Raw genomic sequence first — 23,233 nt, forward strand, 5'->3', positions numbered from 1 at the left:
GCTGATGCCAAACGAAGGTCTGCCCAAAGAGAGATGGAAGGTTCGGTGGTCATCTTTGATGTGAGAAAGTTCTACCGATATCTTTATGGATGTTAATTGTAACAGTGATGGACCAGGAACCCATGCTCTGATGACTGAAAGAGGTCAGGGTTGTGCTGCAATTGGCTTCAGCTCAGATTCAGCAGTAGGCTCTCATTTTAAGTGCATACAATGACAAGTTGGAACACTGTCCGGAAGGCCAAGTGGCCAGAAGGTCCATACTCTCAGCTGTAAACTAGACTGTCTACCCCTCGAGCTACTGAGTTAGCCACTATTCCTACCTTTCTAATCTGCCTCCCAGCCTCTCTGCCTTTTCTCAGAGGAGTTTGGATTACCATGACGCTGTGGTTTTCCCCTGAGTCATCCACCCGTGACTCAAATAGAAATGACAGTGTGATAACCCACTGTCCCACCCGGTCCCTCAGTGTGAAAGGACAGTGTGATAACCCACTGTCCCACCCGGTCCCTCAGTGTGAAAGGACAGTGTGATAACCCACTGTCCCACCCGGTCCCTCAGTGTGAAAGGACACTGGGATAACCCACTGTCCCACCCAGTCCCTCAGTGTGAAAGGACAGTCCGATAACCCACTGTCCCACCCGGTCCCTCAGTGTGAAAGGACAGTGTGATAACCCACTGTCCCACCCGGTCCCTCAGTGTGAAAGGACAGTGTGATAACCAACTGTCCCACCCAGTCCCTCAGTGTGAAAGGACACTGTGATAACCCACTGTCCCACCCAGTCCCTCAGTGTGAAAGGACAGTGTAATAACCCACTGTCCGACCCAGTCCCTCAGTGTGAAAGGACAGTGTGATAACCCACTGTCCCACCCAGTCCCTCAGTGTGAAAGGACAGTGTGACAACCCACTGTCCCACCCAGTCCCTCAGTGTGAAAGGACAGACTGATAACCCACTGTCCCACCCAGTCCCTCAGTGTGAAAGGACAGTGTGATAATCCACTGTCCCATCCAGTCTCTCAGTGTGAAAGGACAGTGTAATAACCCACTGTCCCACCCAGTCCCTCAGTGTGAAAGGACAGTGTGATAACCCACTGTCCCACCCAGTCCCTCAGTGTGAAAGGACAGTGTGATAACCAACTGTCCCACCCGGTCCCTCAGTGTGAAAGGACAGTGTGATAACCCACTGTCCCACCCGGTCCCTCAGTGTGAAAGGACAGTGGGTTATCCCACTGTCCCACCCGGTCCCTCAGTGTGAAAGGACAGTGTGATAACCCACTGTCCCACCCGGTCCCTCAGTGTGAAATGACAGTGTGATAACCCACTGTCCCACCCGGTCCCTCAGTGTGAAAGGACTGTGTGATAACCCACTGTCCCACCCGGTCCCTCAGTGTGAAAGGACAGTGTGATAACCCACTGTCCCACCCGGTCCCTCAGTGTGAAAGGACAGTGGGTTATCCCACTGTCCCACCCGGTCCCTCAGTGTGAAAGGACAGTGTGATAACCCACTGTCCCACCCGGTCCCTCAGTGTGAAAGGACAGTGGGATAACCCACTGTCCCACCCGGTCCCTCGGTGTGAAAGGACAGTGGGATAACCCACTGTCCCACCCGGTCCCTCGGTGTGAAAGGACAGTGTGATAACCCACTGTCCCACCCGGTCCCTCGGTGTGAAAGGACAGTGTGATAACCCACTGTCCCACCCGGTCCCTCGGTGTGAAAGGACAGTGTGATAACCCACTGTCCCACCCGGTCCCTCGGTGTGAAAGGACAGTGTGATAACCCACTGTCCCACCCGGTCACTCATTGTGAAAGGACAGTGTGATAACCCACTGTCCCACCCGCTCCCTCAGTGTGAAAGGTCAGTGTGATAACCCACTGTCCCACCCGGTCCCTCAGTGTGAAAGGTCAGTGTGATAACCCACTGTCCCACCCGGTCCCTCAGTGTGAAAGGACAGTGTGATAACCCACTGTCCCACCCGGTCCCTCAGTGTGAAAGGACAGTGTGATAACCCACTGTCCCACCCGGTCCCTCAGTGTGAAAGGACAGTGTGATAACCCACTGTCCCACCCGCTCCCTCAGTGTGAAAGGACAGTGTGATAACCCACTGTCCCACCCGGTCCCTCAGTGTGAAAGGACAGTGTGATACCCCACTGTCCCACCCGGTCCCTCAGTGTGAAAGGACAGTGTGATAACCCACTGTCCCACCCGGTCCCTCAGTGTGAAAGGACAGAGTGATAACCCACTGTCCCACCCGGTCCCTCAGTGTGAAAGGACAGTGTGATAACCCACTGTCCCACCCGGTCCCTCAGTGTGAAAGGACAGTGTGATAACCCACTGTCCCATCCGGTCCCTCAGTGTGAAAGGACAGTCTGATAACCCACTGTCCCACCCGGTCCCTCAGTGTGAAAGGACAGTGGGATAACCCACTGTCCCACCCGGTCCCTCAGTGTGAAAGGACAGTGTGATAACCCACTGTCCCACCCGGTCCCTCAGTGTGAAAGGACAGTGTGATAACCCACTGTCCCACCCGGACCCTCAGTGTGAAAGGACAGTGTGATAACCCACTGTCCCACCCGGTCCCTCAGTGTGAAAGGACAGTGTGATAACCCACTGTCCCACCCGGACCCTCAGTGTGAAAGGACAGTGTGATAACCCACTGTCCCACCCGGTCCCTCAGTGTGAAAGGACAGTGGGATAACCCACTGTCCCACCCGGTCCCTCAGTGTGAAAGGACAGTGTGATAACCCACTGTCCCACCCGGTCCCTCAGTGTGAAAGGACAGTGTGATAACCCACTGTCCCACCCGGTCCCTCAGTGTGAAAGGACAGTGTGATAACCCACTGTCCCACCCGGTCCCTCAGTGTGAAAGGACAGTGTGATAACCCACTGTCCCACCCAGTCCCTCAGTGTGAAAGGACAGTGTGATAACCCACTGTTCCACCCGGTCCCTCAGTGTGAAAGGACAGTGCGATAACCCACTGTCCCACCCAGTCCCTCAGTGTGAAAGGACAGTGTGATAACCCACTGTCCCACCCGGTCCCTCAGTGTGAAAGGACAGTGTGAAAGGTCAGCACGCCTGTTCAAGTAATCAGCTTGTCTACAGGAAAACGAGTCACAAACGATCACTGTGAAGAGCAAACGGATTTCTCGGTTGCTGTCTGCAGTCAGATTTTTCACTGCATGTCCATACCTTCTTTCCCATATGGTGGGTCACTGATGATCTTTAAGTAGCACTCAAATTGTGCTGACACTATTCTGTCTCGTGTCTGGCCCACAGTTTCTGGACTTCCTTCTGCCATGTATTCTGGCGTCTCCTGGTTCGTTTCCGTCTCCTGGGTTGACTGGAAAGATGAAGCATTTCCTTTCGTCGAGTCATCCTAGAATGTAGGAGAGTGTAGACACAGGCTGTTTGTCCTATTGAGTCCACACCGACCCATCAAAGAGCATCCCAGCCTGACCCACCGCTCCACCAGAGTTTGGTGGAGTAGCAGATAGTGAAGGGGACTGTCAGGGAATGGAGCACCATTTCGATAGATGGGAGAGTTGGGCAGAGAAACGGCAGATGGTGTTCAATCCGGGCAAATGCAAGTTGATGCATTTTGGAAGATCCAATTCAAGAGCGAAATATACGGTAAATGGAAAAGCCCTGGGGACCATTGATGGACAGAGAGATCTAGGTGTTCAGGTCCATTGTTCGCTGAAGGTGGCAACGCAGGTCAGTAGAGTGGTCATGAAGGCATATGGCCCGCCTTCCTTCATCCGATGGGGTATTGAGTACAAGAGTTGGCAGGTCATGTTACAGTTGTATAGGACTTTGGTTTGGCCACATTTGGAATACTGCGTACAGTATTCGCCACATCACCAAAAGGATGTGGATCGTTTGGAGAGGGTGCAGAGGAGGTTCACCAGGATGGAGTGGGTGGCTATGAAGAGAGGTTGAGTAGATTAGGATTATTTTCATTAGAAAGACAGAGGTTGAGGGTGGACCTGATTGAGGTCTACAAAATGATGGGAGGTATAGACAGGGTGGATAGCAAGAAGCTTTTTCCCAGAGTCGGGGACTCGGTCACTTGGGGTCATGAGTTCAAAGTGAGAGGGGGAAAGTTTAAGGGAGATATACGTGAAAAGTTCTTCATGCAGAGGGTGGTGGGTGCCTGGAACACATTGCCAGTGGGGGTGGTAGAGGTGGGCACAATAATGTCATTTAAGATGTATCTAGACAGATACATGAATGGGCAGGGAGCAGAAAGATACAGATCCTTAGGAACTAGGCAACAGGTTTATACAGAGAATCTGGATCAGCACAGGCTTGGAGGGCCGAAGGGCCTGTTCCTGTTCTGGAATGTTCTTTGTTCTTTGTTTTTTATTCTACCCTATCCCTGTTTCCCATGGCTAATCCTCTTAGGCTGCTCATCCTTAGACACTACGGGCGAAGTTTACATCGCCAACCACTGCCAGGACATTGACTGCCTCAATCTGTCCATCCCCCTCACCCACCTCAACCTCTCACCCTCGCAACACACATCCCTCCACTCCCTCCACTCCAACCCCAACCTCACCATCAAACCAATGGACAAAGGGGGTGCAGTGGTAGTTTGGCGCACTGACCTCCATGCTGCTGAGGCCATGCGCCAACTCGCAGACATCCCGTCCTACTGCCCCTCAAGAATGACGTCAACTCCCATCACCAAACCATCATCTCCCAAACCATCCACAACCTCATCGCCTCAGGGGATCTCCCATCCACCACCTTCAGCCTCATAGTCCGGGAGCCCCGGTTCGAACTCTAACCCAGAATTCACAAACCTGACTGCCCTAGTGGACCTATTGTCTCAGCCTGCTCCTGCCCCACCGACCTTATCTCCGCTGACCTTGACACCGTCCTGTGCCCCTTGGTCCAGGCACTGCCCACACACATTCGGGACACCATCCACGCCCTCCACCTCCAAGCTTTTTGTTTCCCCGGCCATCACTGCCTTGTCTTCAGCATGGAGCAGGAAGATTGACGTTTCGGGCAAAAGCCCTTCATCAGGAATAGAGATTCCGAAACGTCGATTCTCCTGCTCCTCGGATGCTGCCTGACCTGCTGTGCTTTTCCAGCACCACTCTAATCTAAACTCTGGTTTCCAGCATCTGCAGTCCTCACGTTTGCCTACTTCTCTTCACCATGGACATCCAGTTCCTGGACACATCCATCTGCCACACTATAGTGACCGGACCTGCAAGGTCTACTCTTAAGTGTGGTTCAGCAGAGCTTCGGTACTTTTCAATTCTATTGCTCTAAAAATAAAGCTGGGTTTGCTTTATTTTCAATCGGCTTTGTTAAGCTCAGGCAAAACTTTTAGCGATTGGGGCACTTGTACTGCAATATCCGAAAGGTGTTGTGCTGATGTACTTGCTGTCTGAGTGATATATATTGATGACGTGCACTTGAACATGCCTTCTGGGAAATGTGCAGATGACAGAAACGTTGGCTAGGTCATTGATAGTGGAAACAATAGATGGAGGCAACAGGGTGATGTCAATGGTGCAGTTGTGGGTGGAAAAGTGCCAAGTAGAATTCACTCCAAGACTGCGAGGTAGTACACAAAGCAAAAGGGAAGGCACAATAAGTGGGAGAGCATTGAGAGAAGGAGAGGAAGTGAGAGAACTTGGAGGGCATGCCCACTGGCCCCTGAAGGAAGCAGAACGGGTGGGTAAGATGGTGAAGGCGGCTTATGGGATGCGTCCATTCCTTGGGCACAGTAATGAATAGAAAAGCAGGAATGTGATGCAGGAACTGTACAAGAATTTGGTGCACAGTTCAAGTTGCCACATTCCAAGAAGGACACATTGTTCCAGAGGACATTCACAAAAAATGTTGCCAGGGGTTGAAGATGGAGCTCGGAGGAGAGCTCGGGTAGACTGGGGCGGTTTTCCTGCAAACAGCGAAGACTGAGGGCTGACTTAAATGAGGGGTTCAAAATAATGAGGGGGGTTAGATCGAGTGGGACAGGGAAGATCTATTCCAATCAGGGCACAGATTGAAGGTGCTGTGGGAGAAGGATTAGAGGGAGCGATGGTGGTGGGAGTCTGGAATTCCCTGCCCAGTTTCGTGATTAATGCAGAAACACTCAATTCATTTAAAAGGTACCCGTATCTGCACCAAGAGTGCTGGAGTCTGTAAGGTGATGGTACAGGTGCTGGAATTGCGAATGGGTGGCTAGTTCATTCAGCTGCTACAGACACTAATGGCTAAATGTCTTCTTCCTTTGCGATAAATTTTCTATCGATCCCTCTGTTACTCAACCCAACTCGACTCGCACTCTCCAAAATGGATTACCTCACATTTCACTGCATTCAACGTCAGTTGCCAATTGGTTCCCCTTTCTGCAAGTTGATTAGTATCTTCATGTCGTTTATAGCAGTCCTCCGTAGTATTGACCATTTCCACCCCAAACCATCATGAGATTCACAAACTTAGAAATTGTGTTTATCTCAATGTGGGACTGACACTGAACTGGAAACAGTGCTCAATGTGGGTCTGACACTGAACTGGGCACAGTGCTCAATGTGGGACTGACACTGAACTGGACACAGTGCTCAATGTGGGACTGACACTGAACTGGACACACTCCTCAATGTGGGACTGACACTGAACTGGGCACAGTGCTCAATGTGGGACTGACACTGAACTGGACACACTGCTCAATGTGGGACTGACACTGAACTGGACACAGTGCTCAATGTGGGACTGACACTGAACTGGACACACTGCTCAATGTGGGACTGACACTGAACTGGACACAGTGCTCAATCTGGGACTGATACTGAACTGGACACACTCCTCAATGTGGGACTGACACTGAACTGGGCACAGTGCTCAATGTGGGACTGATAATGAACTGGCCACAGAGCTCAATGTGGGACTGACACTGAACTGCACACAGTGCTCAATGTGGGACTGACACTGAACTGGACACAGTGCTCAATGTGGGTCTGACACTGAACTGGGCACAGTGCTCAATGTGGGACTGACACTGAACTGGACACAGTGCTCAATGTGGGACTGATACTGAACTGGACACACTCCTCAATGTGGGACTGACACTGAACTGGGCACAGTGCTCAATGTGGGACTGATACTGAACTGGGCACAGTGCTCAATGTGGGACTGATACTGAACTGGACACAGAGCTCAATGTGGGTCTGACACTGAACTGGGCACAGTGCTCAATGTGGGACTGACACTGAACTGGACACAGTGCTCAATGTGGGACTGACTCTGAACTGGACACACTCCTCAATGTGGGACTGACACTGAACTGGGCACAGTGCTCAATGTGGGACTGACACTGAACTGGACACAGTGCTCAATGTGGGACTGACACTGAACTGGACACACTGCTCAATGTGGGACTGACACTGAACTGGACACAGTGCTCAATCTGGGACTGATACTGAACTGGACACACTCCTCAATGTGGGACTGACACTGAACTGGGCACAGTGCTCAATGTGGGACTGATAATGAACTGGCCACAGAGCTCAATGTGGGACTGACACTGAACTGTACACAGTGCTCAATGTGGGACTGACACTGAACTGGACACAGTGTTCAATGTGGGACTGACACTGAACTGGACACAGTGCTCAATGTGGGACTGATACTGAACTGGGCACAGTGCTCAATGTGGGACTGACACAGAACTGGACACAGTGCTCAATGTGGGACTGACACTGAACTGGACACAGTGCTCAATGTGGGACTGATACTGAACTGAGCACAGTGCTCAATGTGGGACGGACACTGAACTGGGCACAGTGCTCAATGTGGGACTGACACTGAACTGGACACAGTGCTCAATGTGGGACTGACACTGAACTGGACACAGTGCTCTATGTGGGACTGACACTGAACTGGACACAGTGCTCAATGTGGGTCTGACACTGAACTGGCCACAGTGCTCAATGTGGGACTGACACTAAACTGGACACAGTGTTCAATGTGGGACTGACACTGAACTGGACACAGTGCTCAATGTAGGACTGACACTGAACTGGACACAGAGCTCAATGAGGGACTGACACTGAACTGGACACAGTGCTCAATGTGGGACTGACACTGAACTGGGCACACGGCTCAATGTGGGACTGACACTGAACTGGGCACAGTGCTCAATGTGGGTCTGACACTGAACTGGGCACAGTGCTCAATGTGGGACTGACACTGAACTGGACACACTGCTCAATGTGGGACTGACACTGAACTGGGCAAAGTGCTCAATGTGGGACTGACACTGAACTGGACACAGAGCTCAATGTGGGACTGACACTGAACTGGGCACACTGCTCAATGTGGGACTGACACTGAACTGGACACAGTGCTCAATGTGGGACTGACACTGAACTGGGCACAGTGCTGAATGTGGGACTGACACTGAACTGGACACACTCCTCAATGTGGGACTGATACTGAACTGGGCACAGTGCACAATGTGGAACTGACACTGAACTGGACACACTGCTCAATGTGGGACTGACACTGAACTGGACACAGTGCTCAAATGTGGGACTGACACTGAACTGGACACAGTGCTCACTGTGAGACTGACACTGAACTGGGCACAGTGCACAATGTGGGACTGACACTGAACTGGGCACAGTGCTGAATGTGGGACTGACACTGAACTGGGCACAGTGCTCAATGTGGGACTGACACTGAACTGGACACAGTGCTCAATGTGGGACTGACACTGAACTGGCCACAGTGCTCATTGTGGGACTGACACTGAACTGGGCACAGTGCTCAATGTGGGACTGACACTGAAGTGTACACAATGCTCAATGTGGGACTGACACTGAACTGGGCACAGTGCTGAATGTGGGACTGACACTGAACTGGAGACAGTACTCAATGTGGGACAGACACTGAACTGGGCACAGTGCTCAATGTGGGTCTGAAACTGAACTGGACACAGTGCTCAATGTGGGGTGACACTGAACTGGGCACAGTGCTCAATGTGGGACTGATACTGAACTGGACACAGTGCTCAATGTGGGTCGGACACTGAACTGGGCACTGTGCACAATGTGGGACTGACACTGAACTGGACACAGTGCTCAATGTGGGACTGACACTGAACTGAGCACAGTGATCAACGTGGGACTGACACTGAACGGGGCACACTGCTCAATGTGGGTCTGACACTGAACTGGCCACAGTGCTCAATGTGGGACTGACACTGAACTGGACACAGTGCTCAATGTGGGACTGACACTGAACTGGACACAGAGCTCAATATGGGACTGACACTGAACTGGACACAGTCCTCAATGTGGAACTGACACTGAACTGGGCACACGGCTCAATGTGGGACTTACACTGAACTGGGCACAGTGCTCAATGTGGGACTGACACTGAACTGGGCACAGTGCTCAATGTGGGTCTGACACTGAACTGGGCACAGTGCTCAATGTGGGACTGACACTGAACTGGACACACTGCTTAATGTGGGACTGACACTGAACTGGGCACAGTGCTCAATGTGGGACTGACACTGAACTGGGCACAGTGCTCAATGTGGGTCTGACACTGAACTGGACACAGAGCTCAATGTGGGACTGACACTGAACTGGGCACACTGCTCAATGTGGGACTGACACTGAACTGGACACAGTCCTCAATGTGGAACTGACACTGAACTGGGCACACGGCTCAATGTGGGACTTACACTGAACTGGGCACAGTGCTCAATGTGGGACTGACACTGAACTGGGCACACTGCTCAATGTGGGACTGACACTGAACTGGACACAGTGCTCAATGTGGGACTGATACTGAACTGGACACAGTGCCCAATGTGGAACTGACAATGAACTGGGCACAGTGCTGAATGTGGGACTGACACTGAACTGGGCACAGTGCTCAATGTGGGACTGACACTGAACTGGACACAGTGCTCAATGTGGGACTGACACTGAACTGGACACAGTGCTCAATGTGGGACTGACACTGAACTGGGCACAGTGCTGAATGTGGGACTGACTCTGAACGGGACACAGAGCTCAATGTGGGACTGACACTGAACTGGACACAGTGCTCAATGTGGGACTGACACTGAACTGGACACAGTGCTCAATGTGGGACTGAAACTGAACTGGGCACAGTGCTCAATGTGGGACTGACACTGAACTGTACACAATGCTCAATGTGCGACTGACACTGAACTGGGCACAGTGCTGAACGTGGGACTGACACTGAACTGGACACAGTACTCAATGTGGGACTGATACTGATCTGGACACAGTGCTCAATGTGGGTCGGACACTGAACTTGGTACTGTGCACAATGTGGGACTGACACTGAACTGGACACAGTGCTCAATGTGGGACTGACACTGAACTGGACACAGTGTTCAATGTGGGACTGACACTGAACTGGACACAGTGCTCAATGTGGGACTGATACTGAACTGGGCACAGTGCTCAATGTGGGACTGACACAGAACTGGACACAGTGCTCAATGTGGGACTGACACTGAACTGGACACAGTGCTCAATGTGGGACTGATACTGAACTGAGCACAGTGCTCAATGTGGGACGGACACTGAACTGGGCACAGTGCTCAATGTGGGACTGACACTGAACTGGACACAGTGCTCAATGTGGGACTGACACTGAACTGGACACAGTGCTCTATGTGGGACTGACACTGAACTGGACACAGTGCTCAATGTGGGTCTGACACTGAACTGGCCACAGTGCTCAATGTGGGACTGACACTAAACTGGACACAGTGTTCAATGTGGGACTGACACTGAACTGGACACAGTGCTCAATGTAGGACTGACACTGAACTGGACACAGAGCTCAATGAGGGACTGACACTGAACTGGACACAGTGCTCAATGTGGGACTGACACTGAACTGGGCACACGGCTCAATGTGGGACTGACACTGAACTGGGCACAGTGCTCAATGTGGGTCTGACACTGAACTGGGCACAGTGCTCAATGTGGGACTGACACTGAACTGGACACACTGCTCAATGTGGGACTGACACTGAACTGGGCACAGTGCTCAATGTGGGACTGACACTGAACTGGACACAGAGCTCAATGTGGGACTGACACTGAACTGGGCACACTGCTCAATGTGGGACTGACATTGAACTGGACACAGTGCTCAATGTGGGACTGACACTGAACTGGGCACAGTGCTGAATGTGGGACTGACACTGAACTGGACACACTCCTCAATGTGGGACTGATACTGAACTGGGCACAGTGCACAATGTGGAACTGACACTGAACTGGACACACTGCTCAATGTGGGACTGACACTGAACTGGACACAGTGCTCAAATGTGGGACTGACACTGAACTGGACACAGTGCTCACTGTGAGACTGACACTGAACTGGGCACAGTGCACAATGTGGGACTGACACTGAACTGGGCACAGTGCTGAATGTGGGACTGACACTGAACTGGGCACAGTGCTCAATGTGGGACTGACACTGAACTGGACACAGTGCTCAATGTGGGACTGACACTGAACTGGCCACAGTGCTCATTGTGGGACTGACACTGAACTGGGCACAGTGCTCAATGTGGGACTGACACTGAAGTGCACACAATGCTCAATGTGGGACTGACACTGAACTGGGCACAGTGCTCAATGTGGGACTGACACTGAACTGGAGACAGTACTCAATGTGGGACAGACACTGAACTGGGCACAGTGCTCAATGTGGGTCTGAAACTGAACTGGACACAGTGCTCAATGTGGGGTGACACTGAACTGGGCACAGTGCTCAATGTGGGACTGACACTGAACTGGACACAGTGCTCAATGTGGGACTGACACTGAACTGAGCACAGTGATCAACGTGGGACTGACACTGAACGGGGCACACTGCTCAATGTGGGTCTGACACTGAACTGGCCACAGTGCTCAATGTGGGACTGACACTGAACTGGACACAGTGCTCAATGTGGGACTGACACTGAACTGGACACAGAGCTCAATATGGGACTGACACTGAACTGGACACAGTCCTCAATGTGGAACTGACACTGAACTGGGCACACGGCTCAATGTGGGACTTACACTGAACTGGGCACAGTGCTCAATGTGGGACTGACACTGAACTGGGCACAGTGCTCAATGTGGGTCTGACACTGAACTGGGCACAGTGCTCAATGTGGGACTGACACTGAACTGGACACACTGCTTAATGTGGGACTGACACTGAACTGGGCACAGTGCTCAATGTGGGACTGACACTGAACTGGGCACAGTGCTCAATGTGGGTCTGACACTGAACTGGACACAGAGCTCAATGTGGGACTGACACTGAACTGGGCACACTGCTCAATGTGGGACTGACACTGAACTGGACACAGTGCTCAATGTGGGACTGACACTGAACTGGGCACAGTGCTGAATGTGGGACTGATACTGAACTGGGCACATTGCACAATGTGGAACTGACACTGAACTGGACACACTGCTCAATGTGGGACTGACACTGAACTGGGCACACTGCTCAATGTGGGACTGACACTGAACTGGACACAGTGCTCACTGTGAGACTGACACTGAACTGGGCACAGTGCACAATTTGGGACTGACACTGAACTGGGCACAGTGCTCAATGTGGGACTGACACTGAACTGGGCACAGTGCTCAATGTGGGACTGACACTGAACTGGACACAGTGCTCAATGTGGGACTGATACTGAACTGGACACAGTGCCCAATGTGGAACTGACAATGAACTGGGCACAGTGCTGAATGTGGGACTGACACTGAACTGGGCACAGTGCTCAATGTGGGACTGATACTGAACTGGACACAGTGCTCAATGTGGGACTGACACTGAACTGGACACAGTGCTCAATGTGGGACTGACACTGAACTGGGCACAGTGCTGAATGTGGGACTGACTCTGAACGGGACACAGAGCTCAATGTGGGACTGACACTGAACTGGACACAGTGCTCAATGTGGGACTGACACTGAACTGGACACAGTGCTCAATGTGGGACTGAAACTGAACTGGGCACAGTGCTCAATGTGGGACTGACACTGAACTGTACACAATGCTCAATGTGCGACTGACACTGAACTGGGCACAGTGCTGAATGTGGGACTGACACTGAACTGGACACAGTACTCAATGTGGGACTGATACTGATCTGGACACAGTGCTCAATGTGGGTCGGGCACTGAACTTGGTACTGTGCACAATGTGGGACTGACACTGAACTGGACACAGTGCTCAATGTGGGACTGACACTGAACTGGACACAGTGCTCAATGTGTGACTGACACTGAACTGGACACAGTGCTCAATGTGGGACTGACACTGAACTGGGAACAGTGCTCAATGTGGGACTGACACTGAACTGGACACACTGCTCAATGTGTGTCTGACACTGAAGTGGACACAGTGCTCAATGTGGGACTAACACTGAACTGGGAACAGTGCTCAATGTGGGACTGACACTGAACTGGGCACAGTGCTCAATGTGGGTCTGACACTGAACTGGGCACAGTGCTCAACGTGGGACTGACACTGAACTGGACACAGTGCTCAACGTGGGACTGACACTAAACTGGACACACTGCTCAATGTGGGACTGACACTGAACTGGGCACAGTGCTCAATGTGGAACTGACAATGAACTGGGCACAGTTCTCAATGTGGGACTGACACTGAACTGGACACAGTGCTCAATGTGGGACTGACACTGAACTGGGCACACTGCTCAATGTGGGACTGACACTGAACTGGGCACAGTGCTCAATGTGGGTCTGACACTGAACTGGGCACAGTGCTCAATGTGGGACTGACACTGAACTGGACACACTGCTCAATGTGTGACTGACACTGAACTGGGCACAGTGCTCAATGTGGGACTGACACTGAACTGGACACAGAGCTCAATGTGGGACTGACACTGAACTGGGCACACTGCTCAATGTGGGACTGACACTGAACTGGACACAGTGCTCAATGTGGGACTGACACTGAACTGGGCACAGTGCTGAATGTGGGACTGACACTGAACTGGACACACTCCTCAATGTGGGACTGATACTGAACTGGGCACAGTGCACAATGTGGAACTGACACTGAACTGGACACACTGCTCAATGTGGGACTGACACTGAACTGGACACAGTGCTCAAATGTGGGACTGACACTGAACTGGACACAGTGCTCACTGTGAGACTGACACTGAACTGGGCACAGTGCACAATGTGGGACTGACACTGAACTGGGCACAGTGCTGAATGTGGGACTGACACTGAACTGGACACAGTGCTCAATGTGGGACTGACACTGAAATGGGCACAGTGCCGAATGTGGGACTGACACTGAACTGGACACACTCCTCAATGTGGGACTGATACTGAACTGGGCACAGTGCACAATGTGGAACTGACACTGAACTGGACACACTGCTCAATGTGGGACTGACACTGACCTGGACACAGTGCTCAAATGTGGGACTGACACTGAACTGGACACAGTGCTCACTGTGAGACTGACACTGAACTGGGCACAGTGCTGAATGTGGGACTGACACTGAACTGGGCACAGTGCTAAATGTGGGACTGACACTGAACTGGACACAGTGCTCAATGTGGGACTGACACTGAACTGGCCACAGTGCTCATTGTGGGACTGACACTGAACTGGGCACAGTGCTCAATGTGGGACTGACACTGAAGTGTACACAATGCTCAATGTGGGACTGACACTGAACTGGGCACAGTGCTCAATGGGGGACTGACACTGAACTGGACACAGTGCTCAAAATGGGTCTGAATCTGAACTGGACACGGTGCTCAATGTGGGACTGACACTGAACTGGACACAGTGCTGATTGTGGGACTGACACTGAACTGGGCACAGTTCTCAATGTGGGACTGACACTGAACTGGACACAGTGCTCAATGTGGGACTGATACTGAACTGGACACACTCCTCAATGTGGGACTGACACTGAACTGGGCACAGTGCTCAATGTGGGACTGATACTGAACTGGGCACAGTGCTCAATGTGGGACTGATACTGAACTGGACACAGAGCTCAATGTGGGTCTGACACTGAACTGGGCACAGTGCTCAATGTGGGACTGACACTGAACTGGACACAGTGCTCAATGTGGGACTGACTCTGAACTGGACACACTCCTCAATGTGGGACTGACACTGAACTGGGCACAGTGCTCAATGTGGGACTGACACTGAACTGGACACAGTGCTCAATGTGGGACTGACACTGAACTGGACACACTGCTCAATGTGGGACTGACACTGAACTGGACACAGTGCTCAATCTGGGACTGATACTGAACTGGACACACTCCTCAATGTGGGACTGACACTGAACTGGGCACAGTGCTCAATGTGGGACTGATAATGAACTGGCCACAGAGCTCAATGTGGGACTGACACTGAACTGTACACAGTGCTCAATGTGGGACTGACACTGAACTGGACACAGTGTTCAATGTGGGAATGACACTGAACTGGACACAGTGCTCAATGTGGGACTGATACTGAACTGGGCACAGTGCTCAATGTGGGACTGACACAGAACTGGACACAGTGCTCAATGTGGGACTGACACTGAACTGGACACAGTGCTCAATGTGGGACTGATACTGAACTGAGCACAGTGCTCAATGTGGGACGGACACTGAACTGGGCACAGTGCTCAATGTGGGACTGACACTGAACTGGACACAGTGCTCAATGTGGGACTGACACTGAACTGGACACAGTGCTCTATGTGGGACTGACACTGAACTGGACACAGTGCTCAATGTGGGTCTGACACTGAACTGGCCACAGTGCTCAATGTGGGACTGACACTAAACTGGACACAGTGTTCAATGTGGGACTGACACTGAACTGGACACAGTGCTCAATGTAGGACTGACACTGAACTGGACACAGAGCTCAATGAGGGACTGACACTGAACTGGACACAGTGCTCAATGTGGGACTGACACTGAACTGGGCACACGGCTCAATGTGGGACTGACACTGAACTGGGCACAGTGCTCAATGTGGGACTGACACTGAACTGGACACACTGCTCAATGTGGGACTGACACTGAACTGGGCAAAGTGCTCAATGTGGGACTGACACTGAACTGGACACAGAGCTCAATGTGGGACTGACACTGAACTGGGCACACTGCTCAATGTGGGACTGACACTGAACTGGACACAGTGCTCAATGTGGGACTGACACTGAACTGGGCACAGTGCTGAATGTGGGACTGACACTGAACTGGACACACTCCTCAATGTGGGACTGATACTGAACTGGGCACAGTGCACAATGTGGAACTGACACTGAACTGGACACACTGCTCAATGTGGGACTGACACTGAACTGGACACAGTGCTCAAATGTGGGACTGACACTGAACTGGACACAGTGCTCACTGTGAGACTGACACTGAACTGGGCACAGTGCACAATGTGGGACTGACACTGAACTGGGCACAGTGCTGAATGTGGGACTGACACTGAACTGGGCACAGTGCTCAATGTGGGACTGACACTGAACTGGACACAGTGCTCAATGTGGGACTGACACTGAACTGGCCACAGTGCTCATTGTGGGACTGACACTGAACTGGGCACAGTGCTCAATGTGGGACTGACACTGAAGTGTACACAATGCTCAATGTGGGACTGACACTGAACTGGGCACAGTGCTGAATGTGGGACTGACACTGAACTGGAGACAGTACTCAATGTGGGACAGACACTGAACTGGGCACAGTGCTCAATGTGGGTCTGAAACTGAACTGGACACAGTGCTCAATGTGGGGTGACACTGAACTGGGCACAGTGCTCAATGTGGGACTGATACTGAACTGGACACAGTGCTCAATGTGGGTCGGACACTGAACTGGGCACTGTGCACAATGTGGGACTGACACTGAACTGGACACAGTGCTCAATGTGGGACTGACACTGAACTGAGCACAGTGATCAACGTGGGACTGACACTGAACGGGGCACACTGCTCAATGTGGGTCTGACACTGAACTGGCCACAGTGCTCAATGTGGGACTGACACTGAACTGGACACAGTGCTCAATGTGGGACTGACACTGAACTGGACACAGAGCTCAATATGGGACTGACACTGAACTGGACACAGTCCTCAATGTGGAACTGACACTGAACTGGGCACACGGCTCAATGTGGGACTTACACTGAACTGGGCACAGTGCTCAATGTGGGACTGACACTGAACTGGGCACAGTGCTCAATGTGGGTCTGACACTGAACTGGGCACAGTGCTCAATGTGGGACTGACACTGAACTGGACACAGTGCTTAATGTGGGACTGACACTGAACTGGGCACAGTGCTCAATGTGGGACTGACACTGAACTGGGCACAGTGCTCAATGTGGGTCTGACACTGAACTGGACACAGAGCTCAATGTGGGACTGACACTGAACTGGGCACACTGCTCAATGTGGGACTGACACTGAACTGGACACAGTCCTCAATGTGGAACTGACACTGAACTGGGCACACGGCTCAATGTGGGACTTACACTGAACTGGGCACAGTGCTCAATGTGGGACTGACACTGAACTGGGCACACTGCTCAATGTGGGACTGACACTGAACTGGACACAGTGCTCAATGTGGGACTGATACTGAACTGGACACAGTGCCCAATGTGGAACTGACAATGAACTGGGCACAGTGCTGAATGTGGGACTGACACTGAACTGGGCACAGTGCTCAATGTGGGACTGACACTGAACTGGACACAGTGCTCAATGTGGGACTGACACTGAACTGGACACAGTGCTCAATGTGGGACTGACACTGAACTGGGCACAGTGCTGAATGCGGGACTGACTCTGAACGGGACACAGAGCTCAATGTGGGACTGACACTGAACTGGACACAGTGCTCAATGTGGGACTGACACTGAACTGGACACAGTGCTCAATGTGGGACTGAAACTGAACTGGGCACAGTGCTCAATGTGGGACTGACACTGAACTGTACACAATGCTCAATGTGCGACGGACACTGAACTGGGCACAGTGCTGAACGTGGGACTGACACTGAACTGGACACAGTACTCAATGTGGGACTGATACTGATCTGGACACAGTGCTCAATGTGGGTCGGACACTGAACTTGGTACTGTGCACAATGTGGGACTGACACTGAACTGGACACAGTGCTCAATGTGGGACTGACACTGAACTGGACACAGTGTTCAATGTGGGACTGACACTGAACTGGACACAGTGCTCAATGTGGGACTGATACTGAACTGGGCACAGTGCTCAATGTGGGACTGACACAGAACTGGACACAGTGCTCAATGTGGGACTGACACTGAACTGGACACAGTGCTCAATGTGGGACTGATACTGAACTGAGCACAGTGCTCAATGTGGGACGGACACTGAACTGGGCACAGTGCTCAATGTGGGACTGACACTGAACTGGACACAGTGCTCAATGTGGGACTGACACTGAACTGGACACAGTGCTCTATGTGGGACTGACACTGAACTGGACACAGTGCTCAATGTGGGTCTGACACTGAACTGGCCACAGTGCTCAATGTGGGACTGACACTAAACTGGACACAGTGTTCAATGTGGGACTGACACTGAACTGGACACAGTGCTCAATGTAGGACTGACACTGAACTGGACACAGAGCTCAATGAGGGACTGACACTGAACTGGACACAGTGCTCAATGTGGGACTGACACTGAACTGGGCACACGGCTCAATGTGGGACTGACACTGAACTGGGCACAGTGCTCAATGTGGGTCTGACACTGAACTGGGCACAGTGCTCAATGTGGGACTGACACTGAACTGGACACACTGCTCAATGTGGGACTGACACTGAACTGGGCACAGTGCTCAATGTGGGACTGACACTGAACTGGACACAGAGCTCAATGTGGGACTGACACTGAACTGGGCACACTGCTCAATGTGGGACTGACATTGAACTGGACACAGTGCTCAATGTGGGACTGACACTGAACTGGGCACAGTGCTGAATGTGGGACTGACACTGAACTGGACACACTCCTCAATGTGGGACTGATACTGAACTGGGCACAGTGCACAATGTGGAACTGACACTGAACTGGACACACTGCTCAATGTGGGACTGACACTGAACTGGACACAGTGCTCAAATGTGGGACTGACACTGAACTGGACACAGTGCTCACTGTGAGACTGACACTGAACTGGGCACAGTGCACAATGTGGGACTGACACTGAACTGGGCACAGTGCTGAATGTGGGACTGACACTGAACTGGGCACAGTGCTCAATGTGGGACTGACACTGAACTGGACACAGTGCTCAATGTGGGACTGACACTGAACTGGGCACAGTGCTCAATGTGGGACTGACACTGAAGTGCACACAATGCTCAATGTGGGACTGACACTGAACTGGGCACAGTGCTCAATGTGGGACTGACACTGAACTGGAGACAGTACTCAATGTGGGACAGACACTGAACTGGGCACAGTGCTCAATGTGGGTCTGAAACTGAACTGGACACAGTGCTCAATGTGGGGTGACACTGAACTGGGCACAGTGCTCAATGTGGGACTGACACTGAACTGGACACAGTGCTCAATGTGGGACTGACACTGAACTGAGCACAGTGATCAACGTGGGACTGACACTGAACGGGGCACACTGCTCAATGTGGGTCTGACACTGAACTGGCCACAGTGCTCAATGTGGGACTGACACTGAACTGGACACAGTGCTCAATGTGGGACTGACACTGAACTGGACACAGAGCTCAATATGGGACTGACACTGAACTGGACACAGTCCTCAATGTGGAACTGACACTGAACTGGGCACACGGCTCAATGTGGGACTTACACTGAACTGGGCACAGTGCTCAATGTGGGACTGACACTGAACTGGGCACAGTGCTCAATGTGGGTCTGACACTGAACTGGGCACAGTGCTCAATGTGGGACTGACACTGAACTGGACACACTGCGTAATGTGGGACTGACACTGAACTGGGCACAGTGCTCAATGTGGGACTGACACTGAACTGGGCACAGTGCTCAATGTGGGTCTGACACTGAACTGGACACAGAGCTCAATGTGGGACTGACACTGAACTGGGCACACTGCTCAATGTGGGACTGACACTGAACTGGACACAGTGCTCAATGTGGGACTGACACTGAACTGGGCACAGTGCTGAATGTGGGACTGATACTGAACTGGGCACATTGCACAATGTGGAACTGACACTGAACTGGACACACTGCTCAATGTGGGACTGACACTGAACTGGGCACACTGCTCAATGTGGGACTGACACTGAACTGGACACAGTGCTCACTGTGAGACTGACACTGAACTGGGCACAGTGCACAATTTGGGACTGACACTGAACTGGGCACAGTGCTCAATGTGGGACTGACACTGAACTGGGCACAGTGCTCAATGTGGGACTGACACTGAACTGGACACAGTGCTCAATGTGGGACTGATACTGAACTGGACACAGTGCCCAATGTGGAACTGACAATGAACTGGGCACAGTGCTGAATGTGGGACTGACACTGAACTGGGCACAGTGCTCAATGTGGGACTGATACTGAACTGGACACAGTGCTCAATGTGGGACTGACACTGAACTGGACACAGTGCTCAATGTGGGACTGACACTGAACTGGGCACAGTGCTGAATGTGGGACTGACTCTGAACGGGACACAGAGCTCAATGTGGGACTGACACTGAACTGGACACAGTGCTCAATGTGGGACTGACACTGAACTGGACACAGTGCTCAATGTGGGACTGAAACTGAACTGGGCACAGTGCTCAATGTGGGACTGACACTGAACTGTACACAATGCTCAATGTGCGACTGACACTGAACTGGGCACAGTGCTGAATGTGGGACTGACACTGAACTGGACACAGTACTCAATGTGGGACTGATACTGATCTGGACACAGTGCTCAATGTGGGTCGGGCACTGAACTTGGTACTGTGCACAATGTGGGACTGACACTGAACTGGACACAGTGCTCAATGTGGGACTGACACTGAACTGGACACAGTGCTCAATGTGTGACTGACACTGAACTGGACACAGTGCTCAATGTGGGACTGACACTGAACTGGGAACAGTGCTCAATGTGGGACTGACACTGAACTGGACACACTGCTCAATGTGTGTCTGACACTGAAGTGGACACAGTGCTCAATGTGGGACTAACACTGAACTGGGAACAGTGCTCAATGTGGGACTGACACTGAACTGGGCACAGTGCTCAATGTGGGTCTGACACTGAACTGGGCACAGTGCTCAACGTGGGACTGACACTGAACTGGACACAGTGCTCAACGTGGGACTGACACTAAACTGGACACACTGCTCAATGTGGGACTGACACTGAACTGGGCACAGTGCTCAATGTGGAACTGACAATGAACTGGGCACAGTTCTCAATGTGGGACTGACACTGAACTGGACACAGTGCTCAATGTGGGACTGACACTGAACTGGGCACACTGCTCAATGTGGGACTGACACTGAACTGGGCACAGTGCTCAATGTGGGTCTGACACTGAACTGGGCACAGTGCTCAATGTGGGACTGACACTGAACTGGACACACTGCTCAATGTGTGACTGACACTGAACTGGGCACAGTGCTCAATGTGGGACTGACACTGAACTGGACACAGAGCTCAATGTGGGACTGACACTGAACTGGGCACACTGCTCAATGTGGGACTGACACTGAACTGGACACAGTGCTCAATGTGGGACTGACACTGAACTGGGCACAGTGCTGAATGTGGGACTGACACTGAACTGGACACACTCCTCAATGTGGGACTGATACTGAACTGGGCACAGTGCACAATGTGGAACTGACACTGAACTGGACACACTGCTCAATGTGGGACTGACACTGAACTGGACACAGTGCTCAAATGTGGGACTGACACTGAACTGGACACAGTGCTCACTGTGAGACTGACACTGAACTGGGCACAGTGCACAATGTGGGACTGACACTGAACTGGGCACAGTGCTGAATGTGGGACTGACACTGAACTGGACACAGTGCTCAATGTGGGACTGACACTGAAATGGGCACAGTGCCGAATGTGGGACTGACACTGAACTGGACACACTCCTCAATGTGGGACTGATACTGAACTGGGCACAGTGCACAATGTGGAACTGACACTGAACTGGACACACTGCTCAATGTGGGACTGACACTGACCTGGACACAGTGCTCAAATGTGGGACTGACACTGAACTGGACACAGTGCTCACTGTGAGACTGACACTGAACTGGGCACAGTGCTGAATGTGGGACTGACACTGAACTGGGCACAGTGCTAAATGTGGGACTGACACTGAACTGGACACAGTGCTCAATGTGGGACTGACACTGAACTGGCCACAGTGCTCATTGTGGGACTGACACTGAACTGGGCACAGTGCTCAATGTGGGACTGACACTGAAGTGTACACAATGCTCAATGTGGGACTGACACTGAACTGGGCACAGTGCTCAATGGGGGACTGACACTGAACTGGACACAGTGCTCAAAATGGGTCTGAATCTGAACTGGACACGGTGCTCAATGTGGGACTGACACTGAACTGGACACAGTGCTGATTGTGGGACTGACACTGAACTGGGCACAGTTCTCAATGTGGGACTGACACTGAACTGGACACAGTGCTCAATGTGGGACTGACACTGAACTGGGTACAGTGCTCAATGTGGGACTGACACTGAACTGGACACAGTGCTCAATGTGGGACTGACACTGAACTGAGCACAGTGATCAACGTGGGACTGACACTGAACGGGGCACACTGCTCAATGTGGGTCTGACACAGAACAGGCCACAGTGCTCAATGTCGGACTGACACTGAACTGGACACAGTGTTCAATGTGGGACTGACACTGAACTGGACACAGTGCTCAATGTGGGACTGACACTGAACTGGACACAGTGCTCAATGTGGGACTCACACTGAACTGGACACAGAGCTCAATGAGGGACTGACACTGAACTGGACACAGTGCTCAATGTGGGACTGACACTGAACTGGGCACACGGCTCAATGTGGGACTGACACTGAACTGGGCACAGTGCTCAATGTGGGACTGACATTGAACTGGG

The 23,233-nt window shown here is 51.9% G+C and overlaps 1 protein-coding gene across 5 annotated transcripts in view; it reads right to left on the reverse strand.

Moving 5' to 3' along the window:
* LOC132805765 (calcitonin gene-related peptide type 1 receptor-like) overlaps positions 1–23,233 on the reverse strand; it is a 161,659-nt gene that overhangs the window by 51,508 nt on the left and 86,918 nt on the right. For 2 of the 5 annotated variants that reach the window (XM_060821000.1, XM_060820999.1), the window contains one exon: positions 3,186–3,372. The exons of 2 other annotated variants lie outside the window; for them this stretch is intronic. In XM_060821000.1, the coding sequence (XP_060676983.1) occupies positions 3,186–3,372 (187 nt within the window). Of the gene's footprint in view, positions 1–3,185; positions 3,373–6,317; positions 6,393–23,233 lie in introns of those variants that run through there. One more of the 5 variants, XM_060821001.1, reaches the window with a different exon arrangement.

The sequence above is a fragment of the Hemiscyllium ocellatum genome, chromosome X (genome assembly GCF_020745735.1).
Source record: "Hemiscyllium ocellatum isolate sHemOce1 chromosome X, sHemOce1.pat.X.cur, whole genome shotgun sequence".
NCBI lineage: Eukaryota > Metazoa > Chordata > Chondrichthyes > Orectolobiformes > Hemiscylliidae > Hemiscyllium > Hemiscyllium ocellatum.